This window comes from Eleutherodactylus coqui, chromosome 5, assembly GCF_035609145.1.
Source record: "Eleutherodactylus coqui strain aEleCoq1 chromosome 5, aEleCoq1.hap1, whole genome shotgun sequence".
NCBI lineage: Eukaryota > Metazoa > Chordata > Amphibia > Anura > Eleutherodactylidae > Eleutherodactylus > Eleutherodactylus coqui.
The window spans coordinates 198,997,495-199,013,217 of NC_089841.1; the positions used below are offsets into that span (position 1 = coordinate 198,997,495).

Below are 15,723 nucleotides of genomic sequence, written 5' to 3' on the forward strand. Positions count from 1 at the left end.
GGAATCGGCACACGTGATGGGGCGGAGCTACAAGGAGCAGCTCTCCGGCACGAGCAGCCCCATTCAGAAGGCAGAAGACCGCACAGCGCAAGCGCGTCTAAAATCGCCAGAAGAGGCGATTTTAGACGGATCCATGGAGACGAGGACGCTAGCAACGGAACAGGTAAGTGAATAACTTCTGTATGGCTCATAATTAATGCACGATGTATATTACAAAGTGCATTAATATGGCCATAGAGAAGTGCATAACCCCACATGCTTTCATGAGACAACCCCTTTAATAGCTTTTGTCGTGTGGAGATAATATAACAATGGCTTTTCAATAGCTTTCAGATCAGATAATTTCTCACTGAACGTTATTACAGTCCGGTTGAACTGAGTCACATCCGTAACATCCCGATTGTTTTTTTTATCATACCTGTTTTTAGTTAAAAATTTATTGAGGGGTCCAAGTTCTGCCAACTCCATGACCAACATCCAAAACTCAGCTTCACAAATGCCGATCATCCTGACGATGTACGGGTTATCCAGCTGCTGCATCACCGTCGCTTCTCTCAGAAGTTCTTCTTGGATAGAAGGGTCATTGCCTTCATTTTTAAGAATTTTAATTGCCACTTTTCTTTCAGTTCTGTAGATATTTACAGCATTTTGTTAAATTGGGTTGAACCTGCAGCTGACAATGTAATATCGCATTTATGACCTAGGTCTTCAACTTTAGGATTTTTTTTTCAAATGATATATCTTAACTAGAGATGAGCGAGCGTACTCGGCCACGCCCCTTTTTCGCCCGAGCGCCGCGATTTTCGAGTACTTCCGTACTCGGGCGAAAAGATTCGGGGGGCGCCGTGGGTGAGTGGGGGTTGCAGCTGGGAGTGGGGGGGAGAGGGAGAGAGAGAGGGCTCCCCCCTGTTCCCCGCTCCGCCACACCTCCCCCCGCCCCCCGGCTTTTCCCTCCGAATCTTTTCACCCGAGTACGGAAGTACTCGAAAATCGCGGTGCTTGATCGAGTAATTACTCGAAACGAGTAGGTTCGCTAATCTCTAATCTTAACCCTTTCACAACCAGAGGTGTCTTCAGTCTTTATGTTCTGACGTATGTTTCGGCTGGGGTAGCCTCAGACAAAGGCTACGTCAGCTAAAACGTGTGTTGGACACTATCCCAGGCTTTTCCAAGCCGTACATAGGTTTAATGGTTTTTCCAGGGATCATGTATCCTTAGGATAGGTCAGCAATAGCTGATCAGCTCGGGGGCCGTCGCTCAGGACCCCAACCGATCAGTTGATCGGGCACAAGCTGTCAACACCGCAACACACAGGGGTATGGAGTGGAAGCTGCTGTTCCGACCTCTGTGTAGTGACCAATGCTTGTAATTACAAGTGCTGATCTTAGTAAAATGAGTAGAAGCTGCAGCTGCATTTACAAGCACTGGCCACTACATAGGAGTCGAAGCAGTAGTGTCCGCTCTGTGCCCCAGTATGCTGTGTTGCTGATAGTGGGCCCAGTGATCAGCTGACTGGCAGGGAACACAAATGAAGAACCTTAGCCAATCTACTACTGATATAGGTCATCAATAGTTATTCCATGGAGAACCCCTCTCAGTATTCCTAAGCCTAAAAAAAAAATACAATGGGAATGACCCCCAGAGGTCTTATATGATGTCATGGGGACACAGATGTTAAAAATAATACCGTATATACCGGCGTATAAGACGACTTTTGTACCCCCAAAAATACGCTCTGAAGTCGGGGGTCGTCTTATACGCGGTAATACAAAAAAAAAAAAAACTGTCCAAAAAAAAAATCAGTACTCACCTCCCCCGGCGTTCTGCGGCGTTGCTGCAGGCTGTCGCTCCCTCCTGGTCCCCGGCAGAGCATTGCTTTCTGAATGCGGGGCTTGAAATCCCCGCCTCCAGAAAGCTAATACTGTGATTGGCTAACACACACCGTCAGCCAATCACAGCCATTCAATGACATCATTGAATGGCTGTGATTGGCTAAAACACACGGGCCTTCAGCGTCCAGAAAGCAGTGCTCTGCCGGAGACCAGGAGGGAGCGACATCCTGCAGCAGCGCTGCAGAACGCCGGGGAAGGTGAGTAATGAATTTTTTTTTTGCTCCGCTGTATTCCCGGCGTATAAGGTGAAAGTTGGGGGGTCGTCTTATACGCCCTGTCGCCTTATACGCCGGAATGTACGGTAGTTACAAAAATGCCAAAAAATAAAATATACGGAAATAGGCCACCGCCAACGAAAACCATCGCCATATGCGCCCTGTAATCCGAGACTATGCAAGTTATATATAAAAACATCCAAAACAAAATAAGAAACCCATTCCTGTACTTTATTTGAGTGTAAATATACTCATTTTAAAAGTAAACAACTATAGATTAAAAAACATTTTTTTTGCTTTCTAGCCCCAACAAAGCTGAAGAGTGGGAAAAAAGTCAGTGAAAAAAGATATAAAAAATAGCCCTATATGTCATGGGGAAAAAAAAGCTGCAAAAATAATTTTGGTAGCTGAAGTCAAGAATATGGCACTAAAACCACCTCATGGGTAAAATCCCTAAAAAGTATCTAGTCCTTTAGAACCAAAACACGCTGGTTAATGGCAGCATACTATGTAGTGCCGTAAAACATATTTGTAGTGGCCACAAGGAGGGTATAATACACCTACTTTGTCATCTTTAAAGTCCCTTTTTTCACAGTTCCAAAGTTTCCAGAACCCAGTTCAACATCGTCCAAAGAAAGTTGTTCTCTTTGTATTTTGACAGTTTGAGCCCTTAGCTCATCAGGATCCTCATATATTCCACGATATACATCAGTGTCCATAGGCATTGAATATAGGGATGCCTCTATAGCTGTTGGTATAAAGTTATAGGCAAATATTTTATTTCAGGCATCTGATAACCACATAATCTCAACAACTCTCTCACATCCCACTACTGTAGTGCCACCAGCCCTATGCCTCAGTGATTAGATTCTCTACTGACATCCCAGCTGTGGCCAGTGACTGACTACAGAGGTTAGGGGACAGAGAATGCCTTGCTAGTGGAGGACCTGGCATGTCTTTACATTGTATGGAGAGCCCACAGGTGTAATTTGCAGCTCTTGGACCCTAGTGCCAAATCTGTAACAAGGCTAAAACTAAAGCTAATGAATTCTGAGTTAGCAAAGGGATCTTAGAAACTTTCAGGCAGCATGGTGTGTAAGAGTGTGGAAGGAGTTTCGGCCCTTCCACTGAATATTATATATGGCCGTTGTAGGGCACTTGTAGCAGTGGGGCTAAGCCCAAGTACTCTAAGTTCTGGGGCAAAACTCCCATCCCCTCCAGTGAGAGAGGGGCTCCAAATGCCGAGGAAGGGAGGAAGCCTCATAGTAGGCATTAGGCCCATGGAATCTTTAAGACTTTAATGTTTCAGACTGTATTACAAAACGTTCTGTAATATTTAAGAAAGAGAACCCTCCGTGGAGTGATAAACCGTAATTCACATTTTCTGCAATAAAAATTTAATTTGCTGTATTAAACTGCCTCTACCTCCGTCTGTCAGTGTTGCACCATCACACACCATTCCACCTACATCTTAAATTTTTGGCAGGATTGTGCAACCAGTGGCAGTGGAGTACAGCAGCAAACCCTCTCAAGGACTTTGCCGGGTTGCTGAGGATGGCAATTGAAATATGAGAGGAAATATAAGAGGGTGGAAAGAAGGTCCTGCTTCTACCATTGAAGATAAGCACAGATGCTGGTACAACAGGGGAGAAGAACTGTAGGCAGTGCAATGAGAGGAGCTTGAGGCATCAAAGGAGGGAAGCCCTGCCTTCCTGATTACAGAGATAGTGATGCCACCAGCACATCACAACCCTGAAGATTTCGCCTCAGGTTAGGGATATGTGTGGGGGTTAAGCCCCACCCCAAGGAGATATGGGGAGTGCAACATGACTTAAGAGTGGTCAGAGAATAGTGTCAGATGGCACCATTACAGTGAGTGGTGGTGACTTAAAAAAAGTGATGCAGCCAGAAAAAAAGCATTTACAGTGGTGGAAGCCATTATAAAGGACTGAGAAGTGGTGTGGGCCGTGTGTACGATAGTATTACTATGCTGGAGAGCGGGCAGAATTCCTGCAGTGAACTTGAGGGACTGAGTGGCCAGAGACCTCAGAGTTGAGAGGGATCATGTAATGGTCTGTGAAGATGAAAAGAAAGTCATGGCAAGAACAAACCAAGGACACTTACATGTCTTAGAGGAAGAGAGAGATTGAGAGTAAGTGAAGAGGAGTCAGAGATTCCCTGCAATTTGAGAGATATTCCGAGGGCCAGCATGTGAAGTTGGTGAATACTCTGGGAAAAGAGGGTTGTTACAGCTGGAGGTTGATGTGTGCATGCAGATGTAGGCAATGGAGAATGACTAAGTGACGTCCCTCATGGAGAAAGAGTTGGCAAGTGGAAAGAGACTGAGATAATGAGAGAACCAGCGAGCTGGAGTCAGGAAAGAGAGAGACCGATATGAGTGCTGAGAAATAAAGTGAAACCAAAGTGAGACCTTGGTGATCCAATAAAATATGTTTGTGCTATAAAAAAAGCTGATGATTATTATTATTAAGATTATTATTCTACCCAAATTATAAGTGCTCCTAAGCGCAAGATTAGAAGCAAGTCAGAGTCTACGACTGCAAGTTGAGAAGAGCCGATAGGCAATGAAAAAGGAAGGAGCTGAGAAATAGCCAAGTTGAACCAAAAATAGAGAAGAATGGGCCAACATGGAGAAAGTCAGTGGAGGGAACTTGGGTCATTGATCCTCTTATGCCTGAGAGCCTTACTTCAGGGAGAGACTGTAAGTCTTATTCTGTGTACTGTTGGTGTGAGTTTGAAGCTATGCTGGGTCCGCCAGAGACTGAATCGGTCTCTCATAAGCATTGGGACCACTCTAATTAAAGACTGCGATACCAGGTTCTAAAGTCAGCTGTGCTCCAGTTAAATAGGCATCCTTTTGGGCGATTAGCCTAGTGTACAAGATTTTGCCAAAGTGGGCATCAGACCTATGTATTGTTTAAGCCTCAAGGGTTCACTCATACAAGCATATGGGAGATGCGTACTATGCGCATATTGTTGATGTACATTGAGCCTTTCAGACATGCATTTATTCACACACATTACATGGGGGGGGGGTCATGGCCATCTGTTGCCCTATGGATTTACAACAATTTCACCCAAAAACTTGGTGAAATTATAGCAGAACTGTACTTCAGCTCAAAGTTTGTGTAGATTTTGGATTGTGGCACACGGACGGCATACGATGCTGAAGTGTATTAAGAGCTTGCTCCTCTTATTAGATTAGGCACAACTTTCTCCATCAGGCTTCAGATTAAGACTGGCGTATGATATATTTTGTTGGACAGAATATAGAAATGGTAACTTACCTCTATCTGCTTGTCTTTCTTTGTATACATTAGGGTTTGCTTTAGAAAGACTTCTAGTTCGTTCAATATTAGTAGTCTGGTAGAATAAGTACAAATAATGAACATAGAATACCTTTAAGAAAATCAACTTACGTAACGCAATAATCACTGCAAAATAAGTTAAAGGAAAATTACTAAATATTGTTATTACTAAATAAGGTTGTCACATTAGGATTCCCAGGTCCAGCAAAGTTCAGAAACTACCAACAATCAGCTCGAGAAAAGTTGAGGCTGGTCCTATAATTCTCTTTGCAGCAGTGCTGCCAGGAAACTGCGGTATTACATGTTGGCCTTTCAAACGAACAGTCATCTATGTAGTTCCCGGTTAGGTGAGGTCTGCCAGTGCAAGAGCCATACTTTGTCAGTTGCTCCGGCTTATAGAGACCCTCTTATATGACATCGAAATGTGAGGAATTAGTACTATTAGGCCTTAGTCAGACGGGCGTTTTTTCGCGCGATTTGCGCATGCGCATGCGTCTAGCGATTTTTTAAAACCATTGCTTTGCAATGGTATCGGACACATGAGCGCTTTTTATGTGCTTGTCTGATAAATTATAGAACAGAAATCACAGATCACACCTATCTGCGATCTGCGATTCCTGTTCTCTTCTCTATATGCGCTCAATGGGGCCGGCGGCAGCAGCGCCGACCCCATTGAGAACATATAGAAGACAAATCATTCTTCTCTGCCACAGCTGTAACAGCTGTGGCAGAGAAGAACGATGTTTGCCCATTGAATTCAATGGAGCCAGCAATACAGCCGGCTCCATTGAAAGCAATGGGCTGCCGGCGTGCGTGGGATGAATTGTCGGGAAGGGGTTAAATATATAAGCCCTTCCCTGCAATTCATCCAGAAAAGTGTTAAAATAAAAAATATATATATACTCACCTGGTCCCGGCAGACGGCCTGCAGTGGGTGTGAAGGGGGTGTGAGTCAGACCTGCCCCCTGATTGGCTCAGCGCTGAGCTGAGCATGTATCCTTCGATCCTTGCCCACAGCCGTTTTTCCAATCAAAACACAGTGACCTGCTTTGAGCTGCCACTTTGGCACTACCTCTTTTCCAGCTACCACCTGCTGCTGGCCTCCATCCTCCTGAGCCCTGACCTGGAGGTAGGTTGATTCAGGCTGTAGTGTCAATACAGGTATGTAGAAATATTTATGTGTTTGTGCCCCTGTATGTGTATAGATGTGCCTGTGTATGCCTCTGTGCTTGTATGTATATGTAGAAGCCTTCAGCACAGATCCTGCACAAAATAGCGCAGCATAAAGTGCTATTTTGTTCAGGAAAATGGCAGAGAGCTGGAAGGAAGCCAGATGGACCCCATTATAGCCAGTGGAGTCTGTCTGGTGACGTTTGTTTCCGTAATAGAACAGATCTGGTAATGCATTTTACTGCTCCCATGACAGCAAAGAAATGGCATGCTGACTGCTAGTATTACCTTGCCTAACTTGTACTAGATTCACACTCCTATATTACACTTTGGCAATATTAGCACCCATCAAAACCAATTGGATACTTTAGGTACAGATATAGCAATCTTTAACATGACAGCCTGCTATGTTAACAACATAGTGGGACATCTGTCACGTACATGACCATTATAACTGTATACATTTGAATCCATTTTTTTGGTCAAAAAAGAGTTCCCAAAAGTATCAAAACAGCTGGTTTGCAAGGGGCCTCTATTTAACTTTAGTGTAGCATTCTCAGAACCATGTCCATGTAGCAAGCTTGGTTCTGGCATCTATGTACTAAACTTGGTTCTGTTACTGTATCTATGTAATAAGCTTCATTTTGTTACCATATCTATGTAGTAATCTTGGACTGTATAGAATTATAGAATCCTAGACTGGTAGAGTTGGAAGGGACCTTCAGGGTCATCGGGTCCAACCCCCTGCTCAGTGCAGGACTCACTAAATCATCCCAAACAGATATTTGTCCAGCCTTTGTTTGAACACTTCCATTGAAGGAGAACTCACCACCTCCCATGGTAACTGTTCCACTCATTGATCACCCTCACTGTCAGAAAGTTTTTTCTTATATCTAATCTGTGTCACCTCCCTTTCAGTTTCATCCCATTGCTTCTAGTTTTTCCTTGTACAGATGAGAATCCCTCTGCACTGTGACAGCCCTTTAAATATTTGTAGACAGTTATTAAAGGGGTTGTCCCGCGAAAGCAAGTGGGGTTAAGCACTTCTGTATGGCCATATTAATGCACTTTGTAATATACATTGTGCATTAAATATTGGCCATACAGAAGTTATACACTTACCCCCTCCGGTGCTGGCGTCCCCGTCTCCATGGCACCGGCCAAAGCCGCCTTCTGCCTGGATTAGACGCGCTTGCGCTGAAGGGGCCGCTCTGGCGTGCTCGCGCGGCACAGGTCTTCTGCGCATGCGCTTTCGCAAACAATCCCTTTAAGTCTCCTCTCAGCCTTCTTTTATGCAAGCTAAACATTCCCAGATCCTTTAACCGTTCCTCATAGGACATGATTTGCAGACCGCTCACCATCTTGGTAACCCTTCTCTGAACTTGCTCTAGTTTGTCTATGTCTTTTTTAAAGTGGGGTGCCCAGAACTGGACACAGCATTCCCGATGAGGTCTGACTAAGGAAGAGTAGAGGGGGATAATGACCTCACGTGATCTAGACTCTATGCTTCTCTTAATACATCCCAGAATTGTGTTTGCCTTTTTGGCTGCTGCATCACATTGTTGACTCATGTTCAGTCTATGATCTATTAGTATACTCAAGTCTTTTTCACATGCGCTGCTGATTAGCTCAATTCCTCCCATTCTGTATCTGCTTTTTTCATTTTTCTTGCCCAGATGTAGGACTTTGCATTTCTCCTTGTTAAATACCATTCTGTTAGTCACTGCCCACAGTGCAAGCTTTTCTAGATCTTTTTGAATACTCTCTCTCTCTTTCCCAGTGTTAGCTATCCCTCCTAGCTTTGTGTCGTCTGCAAATTTGAGCAGTTTCCCATCAATTCCCTCCTCTAGATCATTTATAAAAATGTTGTATCTATGTAGTGCACTTGGTTCTGTTACCATATCTATGTAGTAATCTTGGACCGTATCCATGTAGTGCACTTGGTTCTGTTACCATATCTATGTAGTGAACTTAGTTTTGTTACTGTATCTATGTAGTAAACTCAGTTCTGGAATCATGTCTATGCAGTAAATTCATATCTATTTAGTAAACTCAGTCCTGATATTGTATCTATTTAGTAAACTCAGTCCTGATATTGTATCTATGTTGTAAACTTGGTTCTAGTACCTATTCATTAAGTTTGGCTCTGGTAAAGCATATATATAGTAAGCTTGGTTATGTGTACTATAACTATGTAGTAAGTATCAGATGATTTTAAAACTTTAGACTGGTGGGGGACCCACAATCTTCATACCGCCCAAGGCCTATTGTGGACTTAATCCATCTTTGATCCTTGCCTTCTCTCCAAAAGAGCAGACTAGGAACCTTTGTGCCCCCCAGTAGTCAGATCCTCTACTCTGCTAGCTGTAGTAGGAGGTATGAAAATGAAAGGAAGTGCAGAGTGCACAATACACCATGTGCAGCAGATGCTTCATAATGATTTTTTTAACACGTCCCTGACTCTGAGGAAATCTTTGGATGCCCCTGTTTTGAAATATAAGGATATATTAACATGGGCACACTGGAAATTGAATGTACCAAATTAGTGTATGTACAATACTACAGAATATGATGACGCTATTTGAAATATTTTTCCCAACTAAGGGTGCATTCACACTGCACTTAAGGCTGTCGGTTATAATTGCATCTTTTTTCTGTTGGGAAATGGAATTAAAATAAAAACTGAACAGTTTTTTTCTTATTGATTTCAATGTGTTTACCGTCAATTTCCGTTATTTTAACTGAACAAACCGCGCTGCAGACTGCACTATTTGTTCAGGTAAAAAAATGGAAAACCTTATCAAGGAGATTGTATATCAAAAATGGTCCAGACCGTCTACAGAACTTAAATGTAGTGAAAATGATGTACAGTAACTGCAAAATGCAGATGATAGCATTCTACTGTAGCAAATATGGTTCTACACAATAGCAGGACATAACCTTCAGGAGTCCAAGTGCATTCTTAGTGCTTGTTCACATGGGTGTCAAAAGCACGGAGAAGCTAGCTGCGCAAAAAAGAAAGAAAAAATCTCAGCTGGCGCTGCAAAAAATCTTTTGGACAGATGATTTTCTGCAGTGGTAGTTGCGAGCGCCAGGGCTATTCAGACGGCTGGCACTGACCGAAAAGATGTACAGTTGAAGAGAGAGATGTAGAGAGTCCCCAGGGGAACCCCCTTCATCTCTGCAGAGGGGCTTCCCTTCATCTCTATCTCTCCAGGGAAGGGAAGTCCCATTGCGGAGGTGAAGGGACTCCTCCAGGGCTTCCCTTCATTGCCGAGGACTCCCTTTATCTCAATGGGGATTGAGGCGTTCTCCTGCAGGGTAGATGAAGGGATTCCCCAGCAGTGTGGATGGAGGGTTTCTCCCACTGCGGGGGAATCCCTCCATCCCTGTTGCTGGGGAATTCCTTCATCTCCCTTTGCCGGCTGGCTCGCATAGTCTCCCATTTGAGTCTATGGAGGCTTCTGCGCTTTGTGCACCAGAAATATGTCAGGTTTATCTTTTCACGCAGCAGGGAATTTCAGTGGCTGAATTTCAGTCGCTAATGTCCTATCTTTTTACGTGCGATTTTTTTTTTGCACAGCTAAAATTCCTTTGTCTGAATGTTTCCATAGGAAATAATTGGTTCTAATAATCATGTTTTTTGTGCATGTATGTTAGCTGCGCAAATTTACAATGTGAAAGAGCCCTTATGAGAACTTAGTCTGCCAGAAATTGTTAAGTAGTGTTTATGTAACAACCTTAACCAAATGTATGTACTGCTAGCATTGCTGAGTTGGTGTTTTACTACACATGTATTAATGAATGAAATATGCTGAGAAAGTGTCAAGTGATATAATTACAGCTTACGATATAACTGATCAGACACAGAGCAAATAATTTACCACTCAAGACTAAATACATTACCATTATACGCTGATGTACTTACATACCTGTTTACATGAATTCACTATTAGTATTATTGTAGTAGTAATAAATCCTACTAATTCTGATGGGTCTAGAAAAAAATATTCACATCCCATGGATGTTTTTCATGTTTTATTGTGTGATAATATTTAATTGGCTGTGAGCGCTCAGCCAATCAGATACAGTCCTTTCAGCAGGTGGGGATTTTAAATCCCCGCCTGCTGAAAGAACTTCACTACAGTGACGAGACCCAAGCGGCTAGATGCGCCTGAGCCCCAACAGCGTCAGAGAGGTGAGTATATTTTTTACACAAACCAGGGATGATTTTCAGGGAAGGGCTTATATTTAAAGCCCTTCCCCGAAAATCATTGCTGGGGTTGCCGGCAGCCCATTGCTTTCAATGGGGCTTCTGGCAGCAGCGGTGACCCCATTGAAGACAATGGGCAAGGACCTGTGTTCACACGTGTTTTTGCATGTACGTGGGTGCGCAGTTTCGTGTGCACCCATGTACACACATAAACACGCTCATGTGAAGGAGGCCTAAAGGTTCTCAAACCTGCAATAAGAACTATGCTCTTGTACATTCCTTATGGAATTGCATTGATTTTTTCTTACAAATCCCATTAGGATGTAGAGTATATGACAGTCACAGAAGTTTCTGAAAAAATACTGCCACATGTGAATATATCCTTACTGCGAATTTTGTACTGCAAATCCATCACATGTGAATGCGGCCTAAAATATTATTAAGCAGGGTGTTAGGGAGTCACAAACTTAAAGCTGAGAAGATTTAGTAGTTAACCACACGGTTAGTAGGATTAAAGCAGCACTGCTGGTTTCTCCAAGCCTAAAAATATTACAGTGATCCTTGAAATGTTCAAAATGTCCAGAATTAAAGAAGGTTAATGCCTTTATAATCCATTGGAAGACTCCCAGTGCTCTTAGCTTGAAGAAGAGCCTCAAAGATGGCAGCCTATTGAGTTATCTTCATCTTATGTTCATAGAGGATCCATGTTTACATATTGACTTCTAAACAGTAGCTTGAGTCACTTATCATTTTCATTGCCAGCTGAAAGAACTTACTTTAGTAGAGTCATTAAATTGGTGCTATTTTACCCTTTCCAATCCACTGTCTGATGTCTTCCTACATTGTGATTGAAACTTGCACAGCTCCAATGTCAGAAGCCATCCAACAAGGTATTCTTACCATCTATTGCCAGCCACTCCTCTGTCAGAGCCTCTCTGGCGCACACACACTGGCTTTTGCCAGCAGATAGCACTGTTGTATAACAGCAAAAAGAGAAAGCCTTTTAGGAAACCTTGAATCCAAAATAGGATTGGAAAGGGTTAATGGAAAGGCGTATATATTTACCAAAGTGGCTCATGAGGCTTTAGAGTATACTAAAAAAGTGTATACTATTAAAAGTTAAAGGACTTGTCTGAGATATAGTAAAACTTGGCAGAGGGCAGGAAATAGTAAAAAAAATAACAAATGAAAGTGTACTCATTGCTCCTATTCCCCGCTAGTCCAGTGTCACCATTTCCATCCCCCAATGGTCTTTGTTTACGAACCCACATGACCACTGAAGCCAATCCCTGGTCTTGTGAGCCATATACCACTGAGACAAGTAATAGGCTGCAGTGGCCACATGTGTAAACAAAGATCGAGGAGAACGGGGGAGGTGACAGTAAACTAACGAGGGATCCAAACAGTGAGTAGTTTGTAATTCTTTTTAACTATTCCCTGTCAAATTTTACTATATCACAGATCACAGAGAACTAGAGATGAGCGAGTATACTTGTTTCGAGTAATTACTCGATCGAGCACCGCGATTTTCGAGAACTTCAGTACTCGGGTGAAAAGATTCGGGGGGCGCCGGGGGGGGGGGCTGGGGGAGGCGTGGCGGCACAGGGGGTAGCAGTGGGGAACAGGGGGGGAGCCCTCTCTCCCCCCCACTCCCCGCTGCAACCCCCACTCACCCACGGCGCCCCCCGAATCTTTTCGCCCTAGTACGGAAGTACTCGAAAATCGCAGTGCTCGGGCAAAAAAGGGGCGTGGCTGAGTATGCTCGCTTATCTCTACAGAGAACCCCTTTAATAGGCCCGTTAAATTATAGGAGTCAAAGGGAATGTATTCTGTATTTTATATTACTTTTATTCAAAAAATATTAGTATGTGGGGCAGACATACTTTTATAATTGTTTTACATGTTGTTGTCATTTATTTAATTTTTGACAGCTTTCCTGGGGTACCCATATAGGACTATGAAGTAGCGTGGTTGGGTTTGGCAGCTTGAGTAAATGGGAGTTAATGGACAAAAAAGTGTCATAGACTGTTACGGTCTCCAGGAAGTGCTGGTGTATAGTTCCCCCCCGCCCCAGATACCAGGAAGTGATGGCATATAGTCCCGTCCCCTAGATACCAGGAAGTGATGGCGTATAGTCCCCTCCCCTAGATACCAGGAAGTGATGGCGTATAGTCCCGTCCCCTAAATACCAGGAAGTGATGGCGTATATTCCTCTCCCCCAGATACCAGGAAGTGATGGCGTATAGTCCCCTCCCCTAGATACCAGGAAGTGATGGCATATAGTCCCCTCCCCTAGATACCAGGAAGTGATGGCATATAGTCCCGTCCCCTAAATACCAGGAAGTGATGGCGTATAGTCCCGTACCCTAGATACCAGGAAGTGACCGAGCTGATGCATTTTTTGTTTCTAATAAAGGTGATTTCCTCGTGATACATTCCCTTTTAGTCTGTTTAAGAACACAATAAGGAATCTAACACACCTTTTCTAAAAAAAAAAAAAAATAGCAATATATAAAATTCCATATATGAATTTTGATGCAAAGGGTGCATGAATCCTGCAATGCTGCTTTAATGTGAGCTGTATAAGCAAAGCAGCCAAACCTGCTAGCAATTTAGAAAGCTTTGAAAGAGCAAGTACTATGCACCTTTTTGCAGCCAGCCTTGGGAAAGGAGTAGGATTTGATTCTTGAGATTATTCCATTTGCTGACCAATTCTAGAAACCATAATGTCAGAGAGGAAAAGTAAATGTGCCATTAAAACCCTTTTACAAAATGAAATGTCATGCCATTACTAGTCTAATAGCCATGTACTTAGAATCAAAGGTCTTTTCTGGGATTAAACTATTGACGGCCTATCCTCAGGATAGGCCTTCAATAGAAGATAGATAGGGGTCTAACACCCGGCTCCCCTGTCAATCAGCTGATTGCCGAAGCTGTTGTGCTAGTGCCAGGATCCTCTGGGTGATGATTTATACTGAGGACTGCTGATCAATAGTTTAATCCTGTAAAAGCCCTTTAACTGATGTGCATGTATTAAATGGTCTAGGACAGTGTCTTTAAACTGTTTTCCAAGGAACCTCGTTGTTCCATCGAGTCATCCATCAACATGCCAAAAGTGGGTAGTAAAGGGCAAAGGGGAGAACCTATGACCTCTTAATATTTATATAGAGAGAGGATCCAGTGCTGGAGCAAACTAATTCTTCACTATTCAGGTACTGTAGACAACAAGTCACCATTGTCAATTGTGGGCTCCTGAGACACATGAAAGGAGAAGTGAAAGAGCCTCATGTTGAGTAGAACAGATTGTAATCCTTGAAGCAAGGAATAGTACTTGATATTCTTGTGTCCTGCACTTTAAACTCCAAGGCCCCAATATAAAATCTGTAACAAAGTCCAGATCTATGATTTGTGATACTAGTACCTTCTCATACGACTTTTGGGCTTCCTCACGCACTAGGGCCTGGGTGTGACTGCTACATCAGCACTATCTTTAGCTATATGTCCCTGGGATTACACATTTTAAACCCTTAAGCACCAAGCACAATAAGTTTACAGCTCTTGGTCCTGGGCTTTAATCCCGGCCAATACAAAAAATACAGCGCGGGATTAAAGCACCTGCTCCTCATCTAGCATGAGCAGGAGCATGAGCAGGATGGGTTCTCGGCTGTGAGTGACAGCCAAGGACCCTGAGGAAAAGGCAGAACCATTTTTTAATCGCTTTGGCCATCTCCTTTTCAGTCTACACAGCACTAGTGCAGAGAGAAAACGGAAGTGTTGCTATTGCTAATCAACCCAGTGGTCACATGATTGCCGGGTGCCCCCTGGCACCGCAGAGCTGCAGGATTCCAGCTGATGTAGATCAGCTCTGTTAGTGACTACTGTCACTACAAAGGGATGTTTTCCCCTATAGCTGGGGCTCCTATGGATGCCGCAGCTGCAGCGGAACAGTATTAAATTAAAAAAAAAAAAGAAAACAACAATGCGAATGACCCCATGAGGTCTTATATAAATAGTAAAAAAATTAGTTACAAAAATAAGTGAAAAACAACTAAAAGCACTGCCATATGCGCCCTGTAATCCGAGACTATGTAAGTTATATATCAAAACATCTGAAACAAAATGAGGAACCCATCCCTCTACTTTATTTTGGCATAAATATACAAATTTCGAAAGTAAACAACTATGTGTTTAAAAAATATTACTCTTTGTTTTTTACATTTTTACCTCTAAAAATAAAAACAAAAAAAAAAATCTGTAAAAAAAGATATAAAAAATAGCCAACTGAAAAAAAAAGTGGCAAAAATTATTTTGGTAGCTGAATAAAAAAGAAATAGAAGACTCCTCCAGTGCTACCTAAACCTCCAATGTCTTCAATGTATAATTCTAGTTCCTCAATAAGCGCTGTGGCATATGCTAACATATTGTGTCAACTACTGGGAATGTGTCTAGCGTAGATACTAACCACAGGATAATGAGTCTAATGGTTAATAGCAGCTAATTGTTACATTTATTTCTTACACCAACTGCAACAATTGGTAATAAGAATTAATCACGAAGCCCAAAGGGTCAGATACATGACTTACTGGAACATGTTGTATAGTATCTCTAGTGCGGATACAGTGTGTTTGACCTTGGATTTACCAGATACCCACCAGATGGCTCAGTGACTCAACTTATCAAACTAACAAACGCCAAACTGCTCGTCTTCACTTACGCACATTAATACGTAAATAGGATTTTAATCGGTGGAAACAATGAGCAAAAGGTAAATTATGTCATGTAGTTTTCATCATGAATACACAAGCAAGTAAGAAAATACAGTATAAATATAACGACAGCATCCGATGCAGCGGGGTGGAACCCGTCATATAACACTTTGGATCATTTATGCGTTGGGATAACAC

The 15,723-nt window shown here is 42.8% G+C and overlaps 1 protein-coding gene across 2 annotated transcripts in view; it reads right to left on the bottom strand.

Annotated features, from left to right (window-relative positions):
- SYK (spleen associated tyrosine kinase) overlaps positions 1 to 15,723 on the bottom strand; it is an 82,519-nt gene that overhangs the window by 5,989 nt on the left and 60,807 nt on the right. The window contains exons 7-10 of one of the 2 annotated variants that reach the window (XM_066604050.1): positions 13,465 to 13,533; positions 5,416 to 5,491; positions 2,672 to 2,855; positions 419 to 628 (exon numbers count right to left, since the gene is read on the bottom strand). In XM_066604050.1, the coding sequence (XP_066460147.1) occupies positions 419 to 628; positions 2,672 to 2,855; positions 5,416 to 5,491; positions 13,465 to 13,533 (539 nt within the window). The remainder of the gene's footprint in view (positions 1 to 418; positions 629 to 2,671; positions 2,856 to 5,415; positions 5,492 to 13,464; positions 13,534 to 15,723) is intronic. The other variant, XM_066604052.1, reaches the window with a different exon arrangement.